Source organism: Tursiops truncatus, chromosome 8 (assembly GCF_011762595.2).
Source record: "Tursiops truncatus isolate mTurTru1 chromosome 8, mTurTru1.mat.Y, whole genome shotgun sequence".
Lineage (NCBI taxonomy): Eukaryota > Metazoa > Chordata > Mammalia > Artiodactyla > Delphinidae > Tursiops > Tursiops truncatus.
In genome coordinates, this window is record NC_047041.1 from 64,457,728 (window position 1) to 64,478,369 (window position 20,642).

Consider the following 20,642-nt stretch of genomic DNA (forward strand, 5'->3'; position numbering starts at 1 on the left):
GGCTAACATCAAGGTGTCAGCAGGGCTGCGCTCCTCCAGAGGCTCTGGAGAGAACCCGTTTTCCTGCCTTTTTCAACTTCTATCAATTGTCCGTGCTCCTTGACTCATGATCCTCCTCCTCCATCCTCAGAGTCAGCAAGGGTAGTTGAGTCCTTCTCACACTGAATCACTCTGACTCTCCTGCCTCTCTTTCACTTGAAAAGACCCTTGTGTTTATGTTGGGCCCTTCCAGATAATCCAGGATAATCTCCCCATCTCAAGGTCAGCTGATTAGCAAATTTAATTGCCCTTTGCCATATAATAGACCAGATTCACAAGATTCTACGGATTAGGATGTGGACATCTCTGGGGGCCTTTATTCCTCCTACCACACAGGGTTATTTGGAGGATCCAGTGAGCAATACCTGGCACATTATAAGTGCTCTATAACTGTCAAAAATGTCTGTATGTGGTCCCTAATCCTTATGGGAACCTGTGGCCCTGGGCAACAAAGTGGAGCTAGTCTGGGTCATTGGATCTATCTTGGACCCAGCTGAGGTCCTTCTAAGGGCAAGAGGGTCACTTCCATGTGGGAGAAAACTCTGAGCCCAGCTCACCACATGGACTCCAAAAAGGCCATACTCCCCAAAGAGAAGTTGAAGAATAAGAGGCAAAGACAGCCTACCCTAAGTGCAAAAATTTTAACCTCTTTGCTGTTCATAAGGAAAGCTCCTCTACAGGACCCAAGACCCAAACATACCCTTGCCCTCGACCCACACTGGTGTTTCTCCTGGGGATGTAATGGAGGGCAAGAAGGGGCTTGGTCTGCCCTAGAAATCAAGGAGCAAAAAAGAACCCACTGCTGCAGAGTAATATCTAGGCAAAGGGAAATGTGCTCCAAACTTGGAAGGAAGGTGACTTAGTAATAATAATAGTAATAGCTAAAGTTTACTGAGCACTTACTCTGTGCTGGGCCCTGAGACAAAAGCTTTATAGAGTTTATCTTATGTAACCCACACATTAGTATAAACATGGGAGGTATTATGAGAGTGAAATGAGCAGGCATTCACACCTGGGTGCAAAGAAGCTGCTGTGAGCAAAGAGATGAGCAGGAGATGTGGGATCCCGGAAGCTCACCCTTTGACTTGGGTGGGGTCTCAAGGATGTGTTGCTGGAAGGGGATTTGAATGCAGAAAGTCAAAACCTATTCTTCTCATCTGAACCTCACTGAGATAACTGTGGCCCAGAGATGCGGGACAAGAGTCCTTCCTGAGGAAGACAATGTCTATTTGTCTCCCCCGCTGTCCTTGCCAGCTGCATGAATATGGAATTCCCACAAAGGTCTCTCCCTAGAGGGAAGATGTGATCACTTCCACCCAGGTCTGAACGGTGGAGCTTGGGAATCAGACGTGGTCCTAATGGCAGCTCTGCCACGTAAACGTTGATGACTTCCCTGTGCTTCAGACTTCTTATTTGTGTGATGACAGTAACAATGGCAAACACTTATATAGGTGTTTACCAAGTGCCGAGCTCTGTTCAAAAAACATTCTATGTGTTCACTTATTCCTTGTAACAACCCATTGAGGTAGATATTATTGTTATCCTATTTTACAGATAGGAAACTAAAGCCCAGAACGTTTACATTAAGCAATGTGCCCAACATCACAGAGCCGATGGTGAGCAGAGCTGGGAATTGAATACACATAGCCTGGCTCCAGCCTCAGGGGTCCTATACTGCCTCACAACATGGCTCACTTCATAGGGCTGTTAGGAATTAAATAAGACATCTATGTAACATGTATTTATAATGCTCATACGTAATAAAAGTGCATAATAAATGCCTCATATAATAAATATTAAACACTCACTGACGTGAATGAATGAACAAATGGATGTAGGTTCAGTGATGGAGCATTTCAGCATACTCCAGGGTCCAGCAGGTACTATTGTTTCCAAAATGGGTGATGGTATGACCAGAGTTACAAGAGGATGCAAGTCCTCCTCTGTGGAACAGTCTCTGACTTGTGTGTCAGGGACAGCCCTTACCAGAAGGTCCTTCCCAGCAGAGGCAGCCGAGAAACTCTGCGATGCCTCTGACCCATGGTCTCTCTAAATCAGCCTGTGCTGGGGCTGGTTCTCCTCAAGGAAACGGAGAGAGCTGAGCATGGACCGCTGCAGGGTCTGTCAGGTGGATCCAAAACTGGAGAAGGAAACCAGCAGCCCGAACACTCTGGCACAGCTACACTCATCAGACCTGAAAGCCCAGTCCCTAAAGGTGGGCTCTGGCAGATACTGGGGGGGCATAGGTGGCAAGGGGGGCAGAGGTAGGGAGTCTACTGAGGCAGGTAGGAGCACCCACAGAGGTCAGATTTGGGACCCCAGCAAGTATACTTGGTCCATCTTACTTGTCTCCTTAGCCCACATGGGGCCATTATCAACAAGGAGGTCAGAAGCCAGGCCTGTGATGCTCAGTGGCTCTCCATCAGAGGTCCTGGCCATACAAGGGTACCTCGCGTCTCTTACATCACAGGAGCTCTGTGGGAGCTGCTCAGATATAAGACATATCCTAGGAAACATTTGCAAGAGTCAGATGGCAGAAGAGACTCACTATCATCAAACAGCCACGAGCAGTGACATTTATAGTCATGAACACCTTCCAGGCCTCCTTCACCGAATGCAAAGAACAATTAGTCCTGCCAGATGGGGGAGTGTATCGAAAACCCTCTCCCAGAGTATAACCAATTAAAGCCTGGGTTTTAAAAAGCCGACTGATTTGCTCAAAGGAGCAAAGTACAGGCTGCAGGGGCTCTTCCCGCTGAGCCGTTCCTCTGTGTTTTCTAAAGCAGATCTAAAACCTCCTGGTGGACTTGGTTTTCATATGGCTATGCACAGAGTCCACTGATAATCTCTATGCTTCAAAGCGCTTGCCAGGCATTTTCTGATGCATATTCATTTCATCATTCGACAATTTCACTTTACCCTCTCACCCCAGAATCTGAGCCCGTGGAAGGCTGACGGCAGAGTGCTAGGGCGGCAGATCGCACTGACCGAGCTGTTTTGGCCGGCGCAGTCTACACCACAGTCACAGAAGCAAGCAAGGAAGGGGACCTCTAAGGCATTCGCTCCCCTCCACAAGCAGGACAATCTCACGTGGAACCCTTAGCCACGCTGAGCCTGAGGAACAAAGTCTGCCCGTTACAGGTAATTCAAATCGATGGAATTGGTAATGAAAAGCTCGTCTCTCATAGAAGGAAAGAGTACCTGTGATCCATTTAGCATTGACTCGAAATTTGATTTTTAAATTCTAAAATGAATAACGTGTGATGAGTTTTACTGGCTCAACCAGAATTAATGAGTTAATGAAAAAAAAGAATTCCTTCAGGACAGGTGAAAATCACTCCAGATTATATCCTGGTGTTTAAGTAACACCAGGCAACCTGGTGTCAGACGACAGAGCATTTTATCCAATGTATCTGCACTGATGTCCTGCCAGTGTAGTGCCGGCAGTGGGGCACGCAGAAATGAGTGGGCACCAGCTCACTTTCCTATTCACTGCTTCACAAGGGGCATCTCTCGTACCTGGCAGCTGCCGGTTTAACACCAGGGACACCTGCACCCCAGAAGCCAAGAATGCTGTGAACAGAAGGAAGAAGTGACCAAGCCAGCAATAGACAGAAGCTCAGTGCTGGTAATGAATCTGTTTTCAAGTTCCTGAGGTGAAGCCCAGGCCCATGACTTTCTTTTTTTTTTTTTTTAATTTTTATTGGAGTATAGTTGCTTTACAATATTGTGTTAGTTGATAATGTACTGCAAAGTGAATCAGTTATACGTCTACATACATCATTTGTAGAGACGTGGATGGACCTAGAGACTGTCATACAGAGTGAAGTAAGTCAGAAAGAGAAAAACAATATAACTTTCAATCTTGGGCCTCAACAGGGCAGCTTTCCCTCAACTGGATGGATATTTTTAGCTGGCTTCTCTTCTTAGCCTAAGGCCAAGATCGCTCAAGAAACAGAAACCCTCATTCATTAAAATCCCTCAGTTTTATAAACAGCTCAACCTTACTGCACAAACTTGACAAGTAGCTTAACCTCAGGCAGCCTCAGCTTTCTCATCTGTAAGGGGATGATATTAGCCACCTTGAACAACTGTTAGAAGAATGAGGCATAAGGTTGGAAGTTTCTAGTGCAGTCCCTAGCACACAGTGGTGCTCAGCTAATGGTTATTGGTTACAAAGTGGAAATGATGATGTCTACATCTCAAGAGTTTTTTGAAAGAAAGCACCTGAGGAACACCCACCACTGGGCCTCCCAGTTGGTAAGCTCAAGGTGAATAGGAATTTCCACCCTTTTCTTCTGCAACCTGCTCACTCCCCAGCATGTGGAAGCAGACCAGAGGCCAGATCATAATGGTTCAGACTGCCTAGGTTCAGATCCCAGGGAAGACAAGTTACTTATCCTCCCTGTGCCTGTTTTCTCATCTATAAAATGGGGTTAAAAAAATAGCTCAGAGGGCTGCTGTGAGGACTTAATGAGGCCATGCATATAACAACTAGGCACAGTACCAGTAAATGCTTAATACATGTTTACAATGAGTGTGTTTTTCTTCCACACCACCAAGCAATTCTCCAACACCAGCTGGGTGTCTTACAATTCAACTCAAATCTAACATTATCTACCTAGAGATAGCATCAGATCCCACAGACTAAAGGCTCAATCCTACAGGACTACCCTACCCCCACCCCACTTCAGATGCCAATCTCAAGTCCACATTGTCACCTGGGCTTCAGACTGACCAGCTAGATTGGAGGTTCTAATGACCCCCTCTTTGGGTCTTATTCATTGCTAGAGCAACTCACAGAATTCAAAGAAACATCTTACTTACCAGATTACTGGTTTATTACAAAAGGACATAACTCAGGAACAGCCAGATGGAAGAGATGCTTAAGGCAAGGTATGCGGAAAGGGCACAGAGCTTCCAGGCTCTGTGAGCGCATCACTCTCCCCGCATCTCCACGTGTTCACCAACCTGGAAGCCCTCCAAACCCTGGCCTTGGGGGTTTTTATGGAGGCTTCATTACATAGGTATGATTGATTAAATCATTGGGCACTGATGTTTAACTCAACCTTCAGCCCCTCTCCCTTCCCTGGAGGTTGGGGTAAGACTGAAAGTTCCAACCCTCTAATCACATGGCCAGCTCCAGCCCCCATCCTTAGGTGATCTAGGGGCTTCCCAAACGTCACCTCATTAACAAAACGAAAGATCGCTTTATAGCTCCCATCACTTAGGAAATTCCAAGGGTTTTAGGAGCTCTGTGCCAGGAATAGGGGCAAAGACCAAATATATATTTCTTATTATAAGCCACAATATCACGACGTTAAATGTCATCATTATCATTATCAACATCATCATCAGGAATAAGAGGAGGAGAAAAGGAACAGAAACTGAACACAGGAAGATGATATTCAAGCTCCCAGCAGAAAACGTACCATGTTAAGGGGAAGCATAAACAAGCCAGGCACTTGAACCTAGGAAGTGGGGTCCCTTCCCCAGTCTAAGGTCCCATGTGACCAGAGAGTCTGTTTCCCCCAGTCTGTATTGGGCACTGGCCACCTTGTCTGAGGACAAGGACTGACTCTAAGAGGCCATGCCCAGGGCCACCACGTCCAAGATGACTGGAACCACCTTTGTGTCCCGCAAAGCTCAGCTCAAACTCACCATCTCCCTCACAGCACTAACCAGCCCTGGGTCGTGACGCGGCCACGCAGAGGCACCGTGTCAAGTGAGCTGGAGGCAGAGTCAGGTCTCCCCATTTGTCAGTTTCCCCTCCTTCCTCTGGCATCCGCCACACACATATTTCTACCCAGCCTCGGCCTTTCTTGTTTTCGACTCTGCAGAGGATCAGGATGGATTTGATGGTAATTTCTCTTGCATTCCGTCAGTACCCACACTCCTCCGCTTAGGGCTTCCCACAGTGGCCAAGTCAGAGAGATGAATCCAGCCCATCGTGCCACCATTCAAAGCTGGCCTAAGACAAATGTTCTCACTGCAAGGGAAGTATTTTAATCTCACAACCCCAACCATGATCATCTGGGAGTGCCACAAATCAGCTGCCTGATTCCACCACTGAAAAATGCAGTAACGTGGAGTGATAAGCCAATCATGTACCCTGTGGTCTGAGCATATGTGTGTAGAAGCCCAACAGGAATCTTCAAGAGCACCTTGGTCTTGACCAGGGAAGGGCGAGAATGAGGAGTGTCTCGGTAAACTGTGAAATGACGTCTTAAATAACAAATCGGATGCAGCCCAAGAGAGGCGAATGGAAAGGTACCAGAAATCAGATCAGCAATTCTGTTAGCAATTTGAATTTCTGAGCTGAGGGCTTGGACCTGGGGTGTGGAGGCTTAGGTTTCCAATTTTGACTTCTAAAGTCCACCCAACAAAGTAAGAGGAAGAACAGTGTTTCCCAAAGTGTGAACAGGAATGACAGGTTGAACAAACAGAAATGTGTTTTATTACTGAAGGAAGTACTTCTCAGAGCCTTGACTAGGCTGATGATGAATGTAAATCTCTCACAGGGGATCTGATATGCAGACTTCTCCCAGATGAATTGAACATTTGGAGAGGGATGACTTGTGGGACTTGCGTCCCACACACCAGGAACCATCAAGCCGAGGAACCCAGGAACACACAAAAGCATTGTGTCAGCCCTTCAGAGGAAACCAGCAGCCAGATTCATTTGTTCACTAAAAGCAAAGGTACATAAGCAGAATCTAAGATGAACTATAGTTATACAGAAAGTCAAGTACAACTGCCCCCGTCAGGGTGGACACACATAGTAGCGGCACCTAGGTACAAAGGGCTGAGTGCACAGAAGCACCAGGGCAGGGACTAAAGAGAAAAATGTGGAGACCTACAAATAATGAGCCTTAAAGTTCCTGTGAATCCCTGAGTCAGGGCAATCGTGATTATATAAGACATATTAGAGGCTCCCAGATGTCCCTTAGTGCCAGAAACTTCTGCTAAGAACATGCCAGAACAGAATCAAGAAACAGGCATGTGCTTCTCCCAAACCAGCCTTCCTTCGCCTTCTTGCAGACTCCCAACATGACTATGTGCCAGACACTGTGCAAAGTTACAGCCATTCTTTCACTACATCTTCCTAAGAGGTGTGTGTTATTAGTAATTAGGTATTAGGTAATCCTAAGAGGTGTGTGGTATTAGTTATCCTTGTCTCACAGTTGAGGCTCAGGAAGGCCCAGTTACTAGTCTAAGGGTACACAGCAAAGAATAAAAGCCAGGAGCTCATTATAAGTCTGTTGAACGAATGAACAAATATGGAGAAAGGATCTTTGCAAGCATTTTTCCACATCACTTTAAAGGGTTGGTTTAGAATATAGCAATAGACTTTTGATGACCTACTGACCTCATCTGATGACTGGAAAGTTATCCTCTACTTTGAAAATGGTAGTCCCCTCCCCTTGTGATTCACCCATCACCAAGGAGCCTGGGATCATCCCACCCACCAGCAACAGTCCGGAGGGCATCATACTGCAAACTGGGTCCAATTACAGAGAGATTCAGTGCTTGCCTGACTCAGATGAGCCCAACCTGCAGCAGCTCCTGGTTTAGCCACAAGCCCAAACTAACCCAGAAGTAGACTGCTATCCACTTCAATGTATGGCCTGCCAGGAAAATAGAACAAGAGATGGTCCTTATGCAGGAAGAGATTTCCTCGTCATCAATTACGCTTTTCTAAAAAACAGGCAGCTCACTATCTCTTGGTGGGTTCTGATAGACACTGCAGAGGAGCAGATGGAGGGTTATTACAAGAGGTGGGAGGAAGGAAAGACTGCACCAGGAGGGAAGGACAGACCCTACAGAATAGCCTGGGGGAGACGCTGAGTTTCCTCATGCAGATGGCACGCTCTTCTGACTTTTTCTACCGCTCTGCCTCTGCTGTTCCCACTGCAGTGGTCTACGCCCTCACCATTGCTGGCCTGGCTCTCTGCAGTGCCTCTGAGCTGGTCTAACCACTTCGACACCTGGCCCCAGCCCCCTGCAATCCAGCAGCAGCCGCAGCCAGAGCAAACTTTTAAAAAGGTAAATCAGATCACATCACTCTCACTTAAAACTCAACAACAGCTTCCCTTCTCACTTCGTATAATATCCAAAGTCTGCACCCTGGTCTACAGGGGCCTCATCGCTCCTGCTCATCCCACCCTTCCTCTCACTCTCCATGCTCCAGCCACACTGGCCTTCCTCCTTCCAGGCTCATTTGACCTCAGGACCTTTGCACTGGCTGTGACTCCAGGCCAGACCCTTCTTATCATTCAAGTCTCAGCTCACTTGTTGCCTGTCACAGAGGGGCCTTCCCCAACCCCCAGTATCAGCACCCTCACCACTCCCTCTCCAGGCACTCCATCACAACTTGGTGTTTTGTTTTCTTTATAGAACTTATCATTACTTAAAATTATCTGGTTTCTCACTGATGTTCTGCCTTCTCTCCCCCAACATATACACACACTAGAATAAAGCTCCGTGAGTTCAGCTCCTCGCCTGCGTCCACCCACACCTCCAGCGCCTGAAACGATGTTCAACACAAGTAGCTGATTAATAAATGTTTGCTGGATGAAAGAATACCCCAAAGGGTTCTAGCCTGAATGTAATGAAATAATGGTAGATTCAGAGTTCGGCAGAGGGCTTGGCACATCATATGTACCCAAAACACAGTATCCAAGTAACAACTCCTTATCTGACATGATCAGAACCAAATCAGTTAATCAAAAGAGGTGGGTGAATCAGGGATCACTAAAATTATGCATATATGTTATACAAACCTGAAACACTATTTCAACTTGAAACATTTCTTGATACTCGTTTTGATGTAGAGCAAAGGCTACTACTTGAGCTGGGTCTCCAGGTTGGAGTTCTATACCTAACTTTTTCCTCTTTTAATAACTCATACCCTTTAGATATCATCTGTGATTTCCAGATTTGGCTTTAAAATGGAGAAAGAACTTAAATTCACATATGAGGGGCTTCCCTGGTGGCGCAGTGGTTGAGAGTCCGCCTGCCAATGCAGGGGGCACGGGTTCGAGCCCTGGTCCGGGAAGATCCCACATGCCACGGAGTGGCTGGGCCCGTGAGCCACAGCTACTGAGCCTGCGCGTCTGGAGCCTGTGCTCCGCAGCAAGAGAGGCTGCGACAGTGAGAGGCCCGCGTACCGTGATGAAGAGTGGCCCCCGCTTGCCACAAGTAGAGAAAGCCCGTGCACAGAAACGAAGACCCAACACAGCCAAAAATAAATTAATTAATTTAAAAAAAAATTCACATATGAAACAATCTGAGTGCAACATTCTTCTAGGATTACGTACGATTTCTTCTAATTTTGCCAGTGGCTCCGCTCACAACTAATCTGACAGCCTTCATTGCTAGCGATTGATTTTTAGCAAGTTGTTCAATACACACCACTTGGTTTTCCTAAAAAACGACGTCTCTTTTCACTCGTATTTCACTGGGTCACTTAATATTTAATTAAATTATGTTGCTACAATGAGTTCGAGCAACATAAGAAGGACCGGGCATGAATACAACTCTCTAAGCCTTGGTGAGCACGTACCCCGATGGTGGGGGCAGAGGCCCATAGGGATCCCAGGGGTCGCCTGTGAGCTGTGAGTACCCAGCAGGCCGTCGCCCTCAGTCAACAGGTTCTACAGAAGGAAGAGAATGGAAAACATGCATGAATTCATGAGCTGGTCAAGTAGAGATGGGTTAAGAGAGATTCTGTTGTAGCAGCAGCACTTATTATTAGCAGTAATTGTACTTACAGTCAAAGAAGATTAACTGGAAATTTGCCAAAATGTTTTCTCTGGTAGATGGTTAACATTCCTCTTACCAATTTCCCTTATCTTTCAAATTTTTGACATGGCATAAATAATACTTCACAAAAACAAAGAGTAAATTGCGCTCTTGGCTGACTCAGGCACTCCCGCTCTACGCCAGCAATTTTCACGTGACCCCTTTTGTCCTCATGGTCACTCTGCCGGGCAGGTGATGCCCAGCTTTAGGACCGTATGATTGTGTTCACTTATGAGGCCCCAAATCCAGGCCCAGGTCTCTGTCCCAAGACCACATTCCCTCCCCTGGCCCATAAAGCCCCCAAATGCAGTCAGAGCTTCTCCATGAGCTGCCAGGGCGTCAAGTCCACAGCTATCGGCATGAACACATCCTCACTTAGGCCACTGTCCCGCCCTGTGCTTTGCAAGTTAATTAGAAATAAAGCCTTTCCTCATCAGTTCTGGCCTCCCCCACGGCCCTCTCCCCCGTGGCTGTAGCCTGTTCCCTACCTCGTCACTGTGGGCTCGAGATCCTCACCCTGGGACAGATGCAGCCCCATCGCATGTCCCTTCTAAGGCTGTGTCCGGATCACTCTATCTCGCCTCCCTTCTAGAGGGTCCTTTCCTGGACTGTGGACTCCTTGTTCTGCCGTCTGCTGCCTGCCTTCCATCTGCCCCCACTTAGCCCACCTAGGTTTCTGCACCATTCCAGCCTTGACCTCCAGGAGCTCAGGTTTTGCCCTCCAAGAAGTACAATCCACCCCTTGGCCTATCCTCTGTTCACCCGTGCTCTGCATGGTTCCCACAAGCATGCCTTATGTCTTGGTGACCCAAGTTCTGCTCTGACCCAGAGCCCCGACTGTGACCCCCAGAAAGACCCAGATCTCTGCTGTCCCGATTTAGTACTGACACAGCTCATGCCATTGTTGGGGTCGAGGGTTCACAGGGAGTGGATAATGTGTACGGTAAGACTCTTCTCCGATAGGTACTAGGGAATCCAGCTTCAGCCAGGGGCAGCCCTCCCAGTGATGGCAGTGGTTAGCTCCCAACAGCCCCAAACCCAGAGGATTCAATCGCGCCAATTATCAAAGAGATTAAGACTCAGACCTAGAGAGACAGAGACAGAAAAAAGATCAAAAGGAAGGGAGCAAAAGCCAGAAGAAAGGCCAAGCATTATTGAAACTTGGCATCTTTACCACATTTGTTCTCACCTCATTCTCTTCTACAGAAAGGCTTCATTGGAAACCACAAATAGGATCTCAAAGCAAATTATAAGGAAATGGCAGGTCTACAGGAAGAAAAGTCGCAGTGCAGGATTCTAGAGACGTGGAAATCTGGACAGATGGCATTCACGACAAAGAACTGGCAAGAGGCTGGCCCCTCAGGAGTCCCTGACACTGGTGTACAGACATGGGTTTCAAATCCCAGCATCATCACTCCCCACTCGTGTGTCTTAACTTCTCTAAGCTTTCATTTCATCCCGTGTAAAACACAGACAGTAACACCTGCCTCACAACGGTGGAGGCTTCAATGAGTTAGTACAGGCCCAGTACCTAGACCAGTGGCAATGGCTGGAGACATTTTTGGTTTTCACACATGGCGGGCAGGCGGAGAGGGGCACACGACTGGCATCAGTGGGTAGGAGCCAGAAGCCAGGGATGCTGGTTAACGCTGGTAATCATCCCACAATGAACAGCACAGCTCCCACGACACAGAACAATCCAGTCCAAAGTGTCAAGAGTGCCAAAGTTGAGAAGCTTTTCAAAACCCAGCACACAGCAGAGGTCAGCAATTATTAGTTCTCAACCCCATCCATGAGCCACACCACACCGCCCGTCTCTTTCTGGACAGTGCATTTCATCAGGTAAGGACCAGAGACCTCCTTTTCTTATATTTTCCCTGCAAATGGAGAAAGTAGAGTGCCAAGCACATCATCTGGCTTCCCCTATATCTGATAGTTCCTCTCCTCTCTGCTCTTTCCACAGAGCTGTGCCTACCTGGCAACCAGGCAGGGATGCACAAGACAGATTTGCTAGCTGACTGGCACAGAGGCCTCTGTGCAACACTGCCCTGAGCCTGCAGACTGGACAGAAAAGCAGCTTGGAGGAGGCTGAGCTCACAGAGGAAGGCTGGGCCTACGTGCCATCTTTGAGAAGGACCCCTCTCCCACAGCCACTCTCAGAGACCAAAAAGTGACCATCTGACTTTTCCCAGACTTGACAACAATCCTGTATTCAGAAGGTAAAAGTCAGAATTCACCCCTTCACTCAGTTATTCAACAAACATTGGTCTCGTACCCTGGTATGCGCCGCACTGATGGTCTATGTTAGAAAAAAATTCAGCATTATTTTTAGAAAAAAATTCAGTGTTATTATTTTTCCAGCTCTGTAACTGTTTAACCAAGGTATCGATAGGAATGAATAAATAATAGAGGGAAGGAGATGTTTAAATCTCATAGGGCTTTGGGTCTGACCAGCCTCATTTTTAAATGGTGAAAATACCCACTTGATAAAGTGGTAAAAACGAATATTATTCTATTACTCTCTCTTGGTTCACTGAGTTTCTGAAGCACAGTCATTCTTTTAAATGTAACTCTTTTATGAAAAAACTATTCTAAGACACAGTCTGCCTGTGTTACATAATAACGTATCTTCCACAGAGATGGCTCAAAGTGAAGCCACTTATTCCTCATTCCTAAATTCAATAAGTCCTGTTTTTATGTTGCCTGAGTGTGTGAAAGAACACAGGGGAAAGAGCCTTGAGAACCTGAAGGCCTGGTACAAATGTCGGCCCCTATGATCAATGTTAGCCATCATAATTTCCAGATTCCTAGGGGATGGGACAAGTGAGGTCTTGCTTTTCTGGATCCTTGACTCCAAGTTGCTAAGACGCCTAACCTTTTTTTTCCACTTACTGACTCTCCAGTCTGGGAAGCATAGAAGCAAATGAAGCCTAGGAAGGCCTTTGGTCTCTCTCCCAAGATCCTGCTCCCATGCCCATGGCCTTGCTCCTCCCATACGCTATAGATTCTTGTCAGATCCTCTGTAGGAGCCTCAAACCAGGAGGCTCTCAGCTGGAAGAAGCCAAGAAGAACCCTGCGTGCTGCCAAATGCCCATCTGGCCCAAAGCAGGAAGTCTGCAAGAACACACCCACAGTTCTGAGCGTAGAGCCTGTCTGAGCATAAAGTGCCCTCCCCTGAGCTCAGCTCAGCACTTCATAAAGCCAGGCTCAGACTGCATAAATAAGATGTCTCTCTAAGGCGAGGTGAGGCTTGCAGGATTTATGTGCTCTGAGGCCCCTTGCAAACAAGCTTAAGGCAACAGGACCTGAGTCTCCTGCCTTCTGTGAACTGCCTGACTTGGCTCCAAAGGCTAGGGTAAAAGGTATCTGTCTGAGGTTTCCCCCTGCCATCCCACTGGACGGCCAGGCAGGCAGGAACATGTACGGCCTCTGAGAGGTCTCGGTCCCTGCGCCCTTCTGGGGAAGGACAGCTCAGGAGCAGAGACAAGAGGCCTCTGACATGCTCTGCTGGCTTCTGTGTAAAGGAAACAGGTAGAGAGAGCCAGGAAGGGAAAGAGGAAGGAGAGTCATTGACAGAAATGGCCTGAGCAGAGAAACCAAATGTGGACTGCCGTCAGCAGCATGAATGGCCCGCTGCATAATTCGCCCACTGTGGTTCTGTTTATGTGTCTGTTTTTCAGGTTAATCATTTGTTGGTTTGATGGAGGCCTCCTCCTCTGATCGCTTCTGTTAGCACGTGAACACGATGCTTGGTACGAAATGCAAACCTCCTCATTTGGCAGATGCCGAGTTTGCTAAACTACCCTTCCAGCTGCAGATAAGTTGTGACGTTTGTAATAAGTTGCCAGTCATGAGGGGCGCAGCGTATCCTCAGAGAAATTCACGGCTGAATTTCTCACCAGCTTCAGTTCTTAACTCTCTCTGAAAGAGAAAGGAAGTATTCTTTCTAGCCCAAGGAGGAAAACATTTGAGACGGAAGCCTAGTTGCTAACCCTTGGGGCTTTGGTCTAATCCACGAGCCCTCACTAGCCCAGACTCGTCCTCACTGAAATGTCTGCAATACACAGGCCAGGCAAGCACGTTATGGGAGTAGAGGGCTGACCCCACACAACGAAAGTCTTGCCTCGGCTTTCGCAATCGTCACCTCTAAGGACGTAGCAGATTCTAGCACTGTGGAGGGACCAGACACGGAAGGTATTGGAGGTAATATGCTGTAGGAGGAAGAGCGAGGCTTTGGGGTAAGAGAAGCCTCATTCTGAATGCCAGCTTTTTCCCACTTATGAGCTGAGCGGCCTTGGATAAATTAGTTCACCTCTCTGAGCCTCAGTTTCTTTCAGGTTAAGTGGAGATACTAGGAAGCCTAGGAAGGACATGCGTGAAGGACCCGTGACACACTGTAGTTTCCTGATAAATAACAGCTATTCTTATCATCATTACTGAAGTGAATCCAATCGGGTGACCACCTCCGTCCGCTGCGATTTCTGGTCAAACCTCTACTTGAAGACTTGCAGTGATGCTACTGTCTGCGGGCATCATCTATCCCATCATTTCACAAAGACGTGATGTTGGCCTGCTCAGACCAGGCAGGCCCTGTGCTGGGCACCTTGGGTTCAACAACCAATAAAATTAAGCTCCTGGCCCCCTCCCAACCCAAAGCTGAGATCATCTGTGGGTGATTTTCACTGTTAGAAAGGATTCTCTAATTTTTGTGGGGGGGGAATTTTTTTTTTATTGACGTACTATTGATTTACAAGATCGTGTTAGTTTTAGGTGCACAGCAAAATGATTCAGGATTCCCTAATTTTGAGTCGAAACTATTACAATGCAACAGTATTCCTTGTTGGTGAGGAGGATTATGAGGAAACTTCACTACCTTCTATGATGGTTCCAGCTTTATTTCCAGGCACTGTCTTTTTTCTTCTTTTTTGTTGATGCGTAATGTACATACAGAAAAGTGCACCTAACACGAGAGTACACTCTGGTGAACTTTCACAAGCTGAGCGCCTCCATGCAACCACCACTCAGGGCAGGACCACCAGCAGTCCCCCAGACACCCCATGAAACCACAATGCTGAATTCTAGTCGTACACATTCATTTTGCCTGTTTTATTATTTCGACATTGTCTTTAAAAAAGGTATTTGTACTGGGTTTTTGTCTTTCCTGGACTATTTTCACCTAGGTTAGGCATATGAAGACAAATGAAAAGGTTTCCTCTTACATCATGAAGTTCCACCTTTACAGTTTTCCTTTCGCGTGAGCCCCTGAGGGCTGGGGCGTGTGCACCTGTCCATAATACATGCTCAGTAAGTTGAATAAACGAATGATAACATCAGATCACTCAACGGTCAACACACCTGAGCAAAAGGAGGGTCATGGACAACAGGTGCAGGGCAGGGAGTATGGTGATGGGGTCTTAAAAGGAACTGTAGAGCAGAGGTCTCTTTTCTGCTCAGGTGGACTGGATAGCCCTGGGCCCAATCCTGATTCACTAATGTTCTGTTGAGTACCGGGCATTTTTTTGTGCTGCCTTTAAACATATTCACATTTCCTTATTTATTAAAAAAAAAATGACCACAAACGAATCAGGTCATCAAACATTTAATGAACGCCTAAACTATGCTAGGTAAGAGGGACAATTGACTGAGTACCAATTACGTACTAGGCATTCTGCTTACCTCTGATGACTCAGAGATGAATCAGGCACCCCTGCTGCCCATAAGTAGCATCCCGGCTAAAGGAAGATAAAGACATGTAAACAAACAACTGCAATATTCAGTGCAGTAAGTGGCATGATCCTTATATGCATCGAGTGTCACGGCACATAGAAAAAGGAGCAAAGTTTACGGGAAATGTTACATTGAAAAGACGCCATGGGGATTCACTTTGTTATAAAGCAGAAACTAACACACCATTGTAAAGCAATTATACCCCAATAAAGATGTTAAAAAAAAAAAAAAGAAAAGAAAAGACGCCATTTGAAGAGGATTTGAAGAATGAGTGGCGTTCACTAGATCAAGACAGGGAAAGGACACTACTGGCTAAGCAAACAACAGGAGTAACAGGAGCGTAACAGTAGGGCTATTTGATAGTAAGCGCCCCTATGGGCACACTGGTTGTTTATAGCCTGTGAATGCTGGGGTTAGTGGCTGGTTGTGAGATATCATGAGTATCAACCCTAAGTACAAATAGGAAGGCGAGAAAGGACAGGCCATGATGAGGGAATGGTGGCGAGTTAGTAGCTCCCTGAACATCTAACCTCTGCTATGGATGGCATGGAGGTGTGACGCATGCCAACACTGACCACTCCTAAGCCCACATCGGACATTAGCAATCAGTAACAGCACTCCTACTTGATCCACCCAGAAACAAACTCATAATCCTGTTCCACGAAGAGCCCTAGGCAACACTACAAATAATAGGAGTTGGCATCATCCTGGGTTGCACATTATGGCTTCCATTGCCTCAGCGTCTCCTCCCTCATAAATGCCATAGAGTCTGGCTTCAGTCCCTGACATTCCACTGAAACCGTTCTATCAAAAATTTCCATTAACTTCCTTCTCACCAAATTCAGAAGTCCTTCCTCTGACTTTGTACCATGCTCGCTCCCTACTGGAAACCCTTGCTTTCCTCCTCTATGAGTCCAGTGTACTGCTCTCTCTCTCCTTCATCCAATGTCTTCAGATTCTCTCTATACTTCCTTCCCACTGTTTCAGATCTGGCCTTTCTCCACGGTAAGCACCCTAGTCCAGGCCTTACTGATGGAACCTCAGAGTCGGAGGAGTTGGCCATCCATCCTCACACACCCTGAAAGGGAGTCACCCTCCCACTACAGCTTCCTTATCAGTGCAGGTTGGCAGTGTTTAAAGCCTGGCTCATCTTTAGGGGACAAACTATGGATTATTGAGGCCTCCTCCAACCACCCTGCAGCAACTTGTAATGCCCATAACCATCTGGCTGATTTCATCCTTGGGAGCCTCTGTGATGAAAGACCCAGCTGAGCGAGAGCGTAGAAGCTACCAGCTGCAATAAAGTTTAGGGCTTATCTACGGGTTTCAAATGATCTATGCCCCCAAAGCTCCAGCACACAGCACTTCTAGCAAGCGAATATAAAAAATGTACAAGCAACACACACACACACACACACGTACCATAAAATCTCACATGAATTTGCTACAGACTCCTGAATCTAAGCCATTCATCCATTTTGCAAAAGAAAAGCCACCACAAAATATCTAATATGGGTTCAATACACATGTGGGTTTTTTCCCTGCACTGGGATGATTTCAGATCCAGAATGGTCAGGCATAATGTCTAAATCCTGTCCAGATGACTATTTCCCCAAATAGCTACAAGGAGACCCTGGAAAAGCAGCGATGATTATCAGCCAACCATTGATCCAGGCGTTGGGAGCAGGAGATGATTCCAGAGTGCTCACGTTGAAGGGGATTCCTGTCCCAGCCTCAGGCTTCCTAGAGAAGGGCTGACGATGCATCAGCTGGCACTATTGATTCATGGTTTTTTTCTGGTAGAAAGTGGGGCATTTGTCTTAGATGAATTGAAAATGAGCTAGGGGAAAGAACTGTGTTGTTAGAAAAGTGAAGGCATGTGAAGAAATTCTCAAGACCGTGCTGCTTCCAGATACCAAGTGGACAAAACTTCTAGTCAATGGGCAAGAAAATGCTCAGAAGACCCGTGGCTGGCCAGGCTGGTACGCTGGCAGATGCGCCCTGGTGTCCTTGGAGACTTGTAGGTACAGAAAAGCATGGAGAACTGGTCACGTAAAATGGGTTGCTGCTCCTCTCTCAGGCAGTCAGCCAATCCCACGCTCCTTCCTAGACCACACTTTTGCTTCTGTATCTTCCACACTAGGTGCCCCAGACAAGGAAAAGTACAGGGCAAAACCCTCCGGGGGATGCTTCCCATGGAAGGAGCATCTCTCTGTGAGAGAGCCTCTCCCTCGCAGAGGCTGTTCCCCACACACTGGGAACCTGAAAACATAAACAAACAGAGGCGAAAGTGACCTGTGACTCAGGGCTGGCTGTCTTGGCTTTGTTAGTCATGACCATCATATGGACATTAGGGTCTGACAGATAATGAGTAGATGAATGAATTTTCTCATTATTGAGAACTTCCACTTTTTTTAAGTCGCATATTCATTCAAAACAAAAGAAGAAATTATTGAAATAAACATTTATTAAAGACTTACTTTATATCAGGAACATTCAAGTTTCATAAAAACCCATGAAAGACACATTTCCCCCATCTTATAAATGAGAAAGCTGAGTCTCAGAGTAAAACCCTGAACTGAGTCTGTCCCCAACCATCAGCCCCAATGCACTTTCCTTTTTATGTTTTCTCCTCTTTCTTTTCCTCTTCTTCTTCCTCCTCCTTCTCTTCCTCTGCTTCAACTTCTTTCTCCCCACCCCTACTTTTTAGTGTCTTATATTGATACAAGCTTTATATGCACAAAGATTAAAGGATCAACTACTTCTACAAACCTTATAAAAAGTGTCCTGTTCCACCTCCACCCCTGGCTCCCAACATTTCCCACTCTCCCAAAGCAACTGCTTTCAATTCTTCTGGCTTTTTCTCTTAGTGTACACTCCCTATCTTTATATAACATGCTTATGTTACTTCTAATTTTTTTTCAGGTTTAAGCATTATCTATTGACTTTCCCTAGTAGAAGATAAAGGTTTAACTCTCACAGACATACTCTGCCTCCCTTCCCCACCCATCTCCAGCTGTGCATGTCTGAAAATGACTTTATCCCATACCCACACTTAATAGTTCATGTGGGTATAGAATTCCAAGTTGAAAAGCATTCCCCCTCAGAACGTTAAAGGCATTGTTCTATTTTCTTTTAGTTTCCAACATTGTTTTTGAGTAATCTGACGCCATTATGATTCTTATTCCTTTCTCTTCTCTGTACAGGAGTTCACAAGAGCTTTACCTTGTCCACAGTGTTCTGAAAATTCACCTTTATATGCCTTGATATGAGTCTATTTTCTTTCATTCATTATGAGAAGCATTCAGTGGGCCCTTTCAATCCTGACATGTGCCTCAGTTATGAAAAATTTTCTTGAGTAATTTCTTTGATGCTTTCTCCTTTCTTGTTCATCCTTTCTACCTGGAACACCTATTTTTTGGCCCTTGGACCTCCAGGACTGATGTCCTACCTGACTTTTCTCTCCGCTTTTCATCTCTTTGCCTTTTATCTTATTTCCATGTTCTGAAAGTAACTCCAATTTTAGCTTCCAACATATCTACTGAGTGTTTCATTTTTGTTAGCATGTTGGTAATTCCCAAGAGCTCTGGTTGTGATCTTACTTTTGGAAAAGCATCTTCTTCCTGAACACAATTTCTACTCATCTCTCTGAAGGTACTTATCAAGTTTTAAAACTTCATTTCCCTGGACTGTCTGTTTCCTTTAAGTTGCTTTTTCTCATTTGTTTGTTTCATGTCTCTTGCATATTGTTTCCTGCCATTCTTTTTTGGTGTCTGGTGGTCCTCAACCATCTCCTCTTATGTAATGGAAAAGATTAATTGGAAACTCTGGTGAGGGGAAACTTTGTGACTATGAGCCTTACAGTGGAGTAATCTGGGTGGGCCATGTTTAGGGGAAACACACATAGTTAATATCTTAGTGCTCTTTTTGAAAGGCTGATCAGGTTTCCTAGAGAAAACTCTTCTTATCACATGATTAGAGTGTAAAAATCTGGCTGTCCCTGTTCTAGGAACAAGTGGAAGATGATGGCTGGGGAGGTCCCCATATCCAGCGTTATACAGGCTTTCACTTAATCTTGCTGTTCTCAGTGTAGCACTCCACTCCGTGCTGGATGTCCCTCAGCCCCAAACCCTGTTTTACTCTCCTGAAAGTAAACCTTCAGTCTTCTGTTAAAGTTGGTGCTGGGGGGGGGGGGGCATTTATTTACCTGACTCCATGGAATAAAAGAGGAGACTGGAGGGTCTAACTGCTTCTCAAATGGACTTTCAACCAATCTTCCTGCTTTCAGTCCTGATCATATCCACACTTTCAGCAGTAGCTGCTAGTAATGCAGGTGTGGAGGAAGTGGAGATTATAAGGATACTTCTGGAGTATCACCTGTTGGGAAGGGGGTAGGAGTGAGATCATGATGGGACTGATGGATGAAAGAATAACAAAGGTGTGTTTGAGGGACCTCAGATTCAAAGGGGGCGTTCAGTGTTTGTAGCTTAGTGAGAACTTTGGAGGGCAAGAATATTTGTGAACCAAGAGAACAGATTTGGAGCTTGAGATATTAAACATGAATCAGAACCAAATGATGAGGAAGTTCCAGTGAGAGGAACCAAAGAAGAACTTCTCCAGGTACTACCACCCCCTGATCCCCAGGAGACTCATCTCCTTTCCTTAGGTCTCAGGTCACATATGGACAGGATCCCCTGAGGATGGTTAAGAATGACTAGAGCCTTTTTTTTTTTTAATAAATTTATTTATTTATGGCTGCATTTGGGTCTTCGTTGCTGAGCGTGGGCTTTTCTCTACTTGTGGCGAGCAGGGGCTACTCTTTGTTGTGGTGCGTGGGCTTCTCATTGCGGTGGCTTCTCTTGTTGCGGAGCACGGGCTCTAGGTCCGCGGGCTTCGGTAGTTGTGGCACGCGGGCTCAGTAGTTGTGGCTCGCAGGCTCTAGAGTGCAGGCTCGAACCCGTGCCCCCTGCATTGGCGGTGGATTCTCAACCACTGTGCCACCTGGGAAGCCTGGCCAGAGCTTTTAAAAAGGGAAAACAGCACTGAATACACAAAGCACAAATGCAACTGGT

At 46.3% G+C, this 20,642-nt stretch overlaps 1 protein-coding gene across 5 annotated transcripts in view; it reads right to left on the minus strand.

The window, feature by feature from the left end:
* The window catches only part of GALNT18 (polypeptide N-acetylgalactosaminyltransferase 18), a 350,962-nt gene that overhangs the window by 226,452 nt on the left and 103,868 nt on the right, over nucleotides 1–20,642 (minus strand). Inside the window, exon 2 of one of the 5 annotated variants that reach the window (XM_033862552.2) lies at nucleotides 9,605–9,695. The exons of the other annotated variants lie outside the window; for them this stretch is intronic. Coding sequence (XP_033718443.2) covers nucleotides 9,605–9,695 — 91 coding nt within the window. The remainder of the gene's footprint in view (nucleotides 1–9,604; nucleotides 9,696–20,642) is intronic. 5 annotated transcript variants of the gene reach the window in all.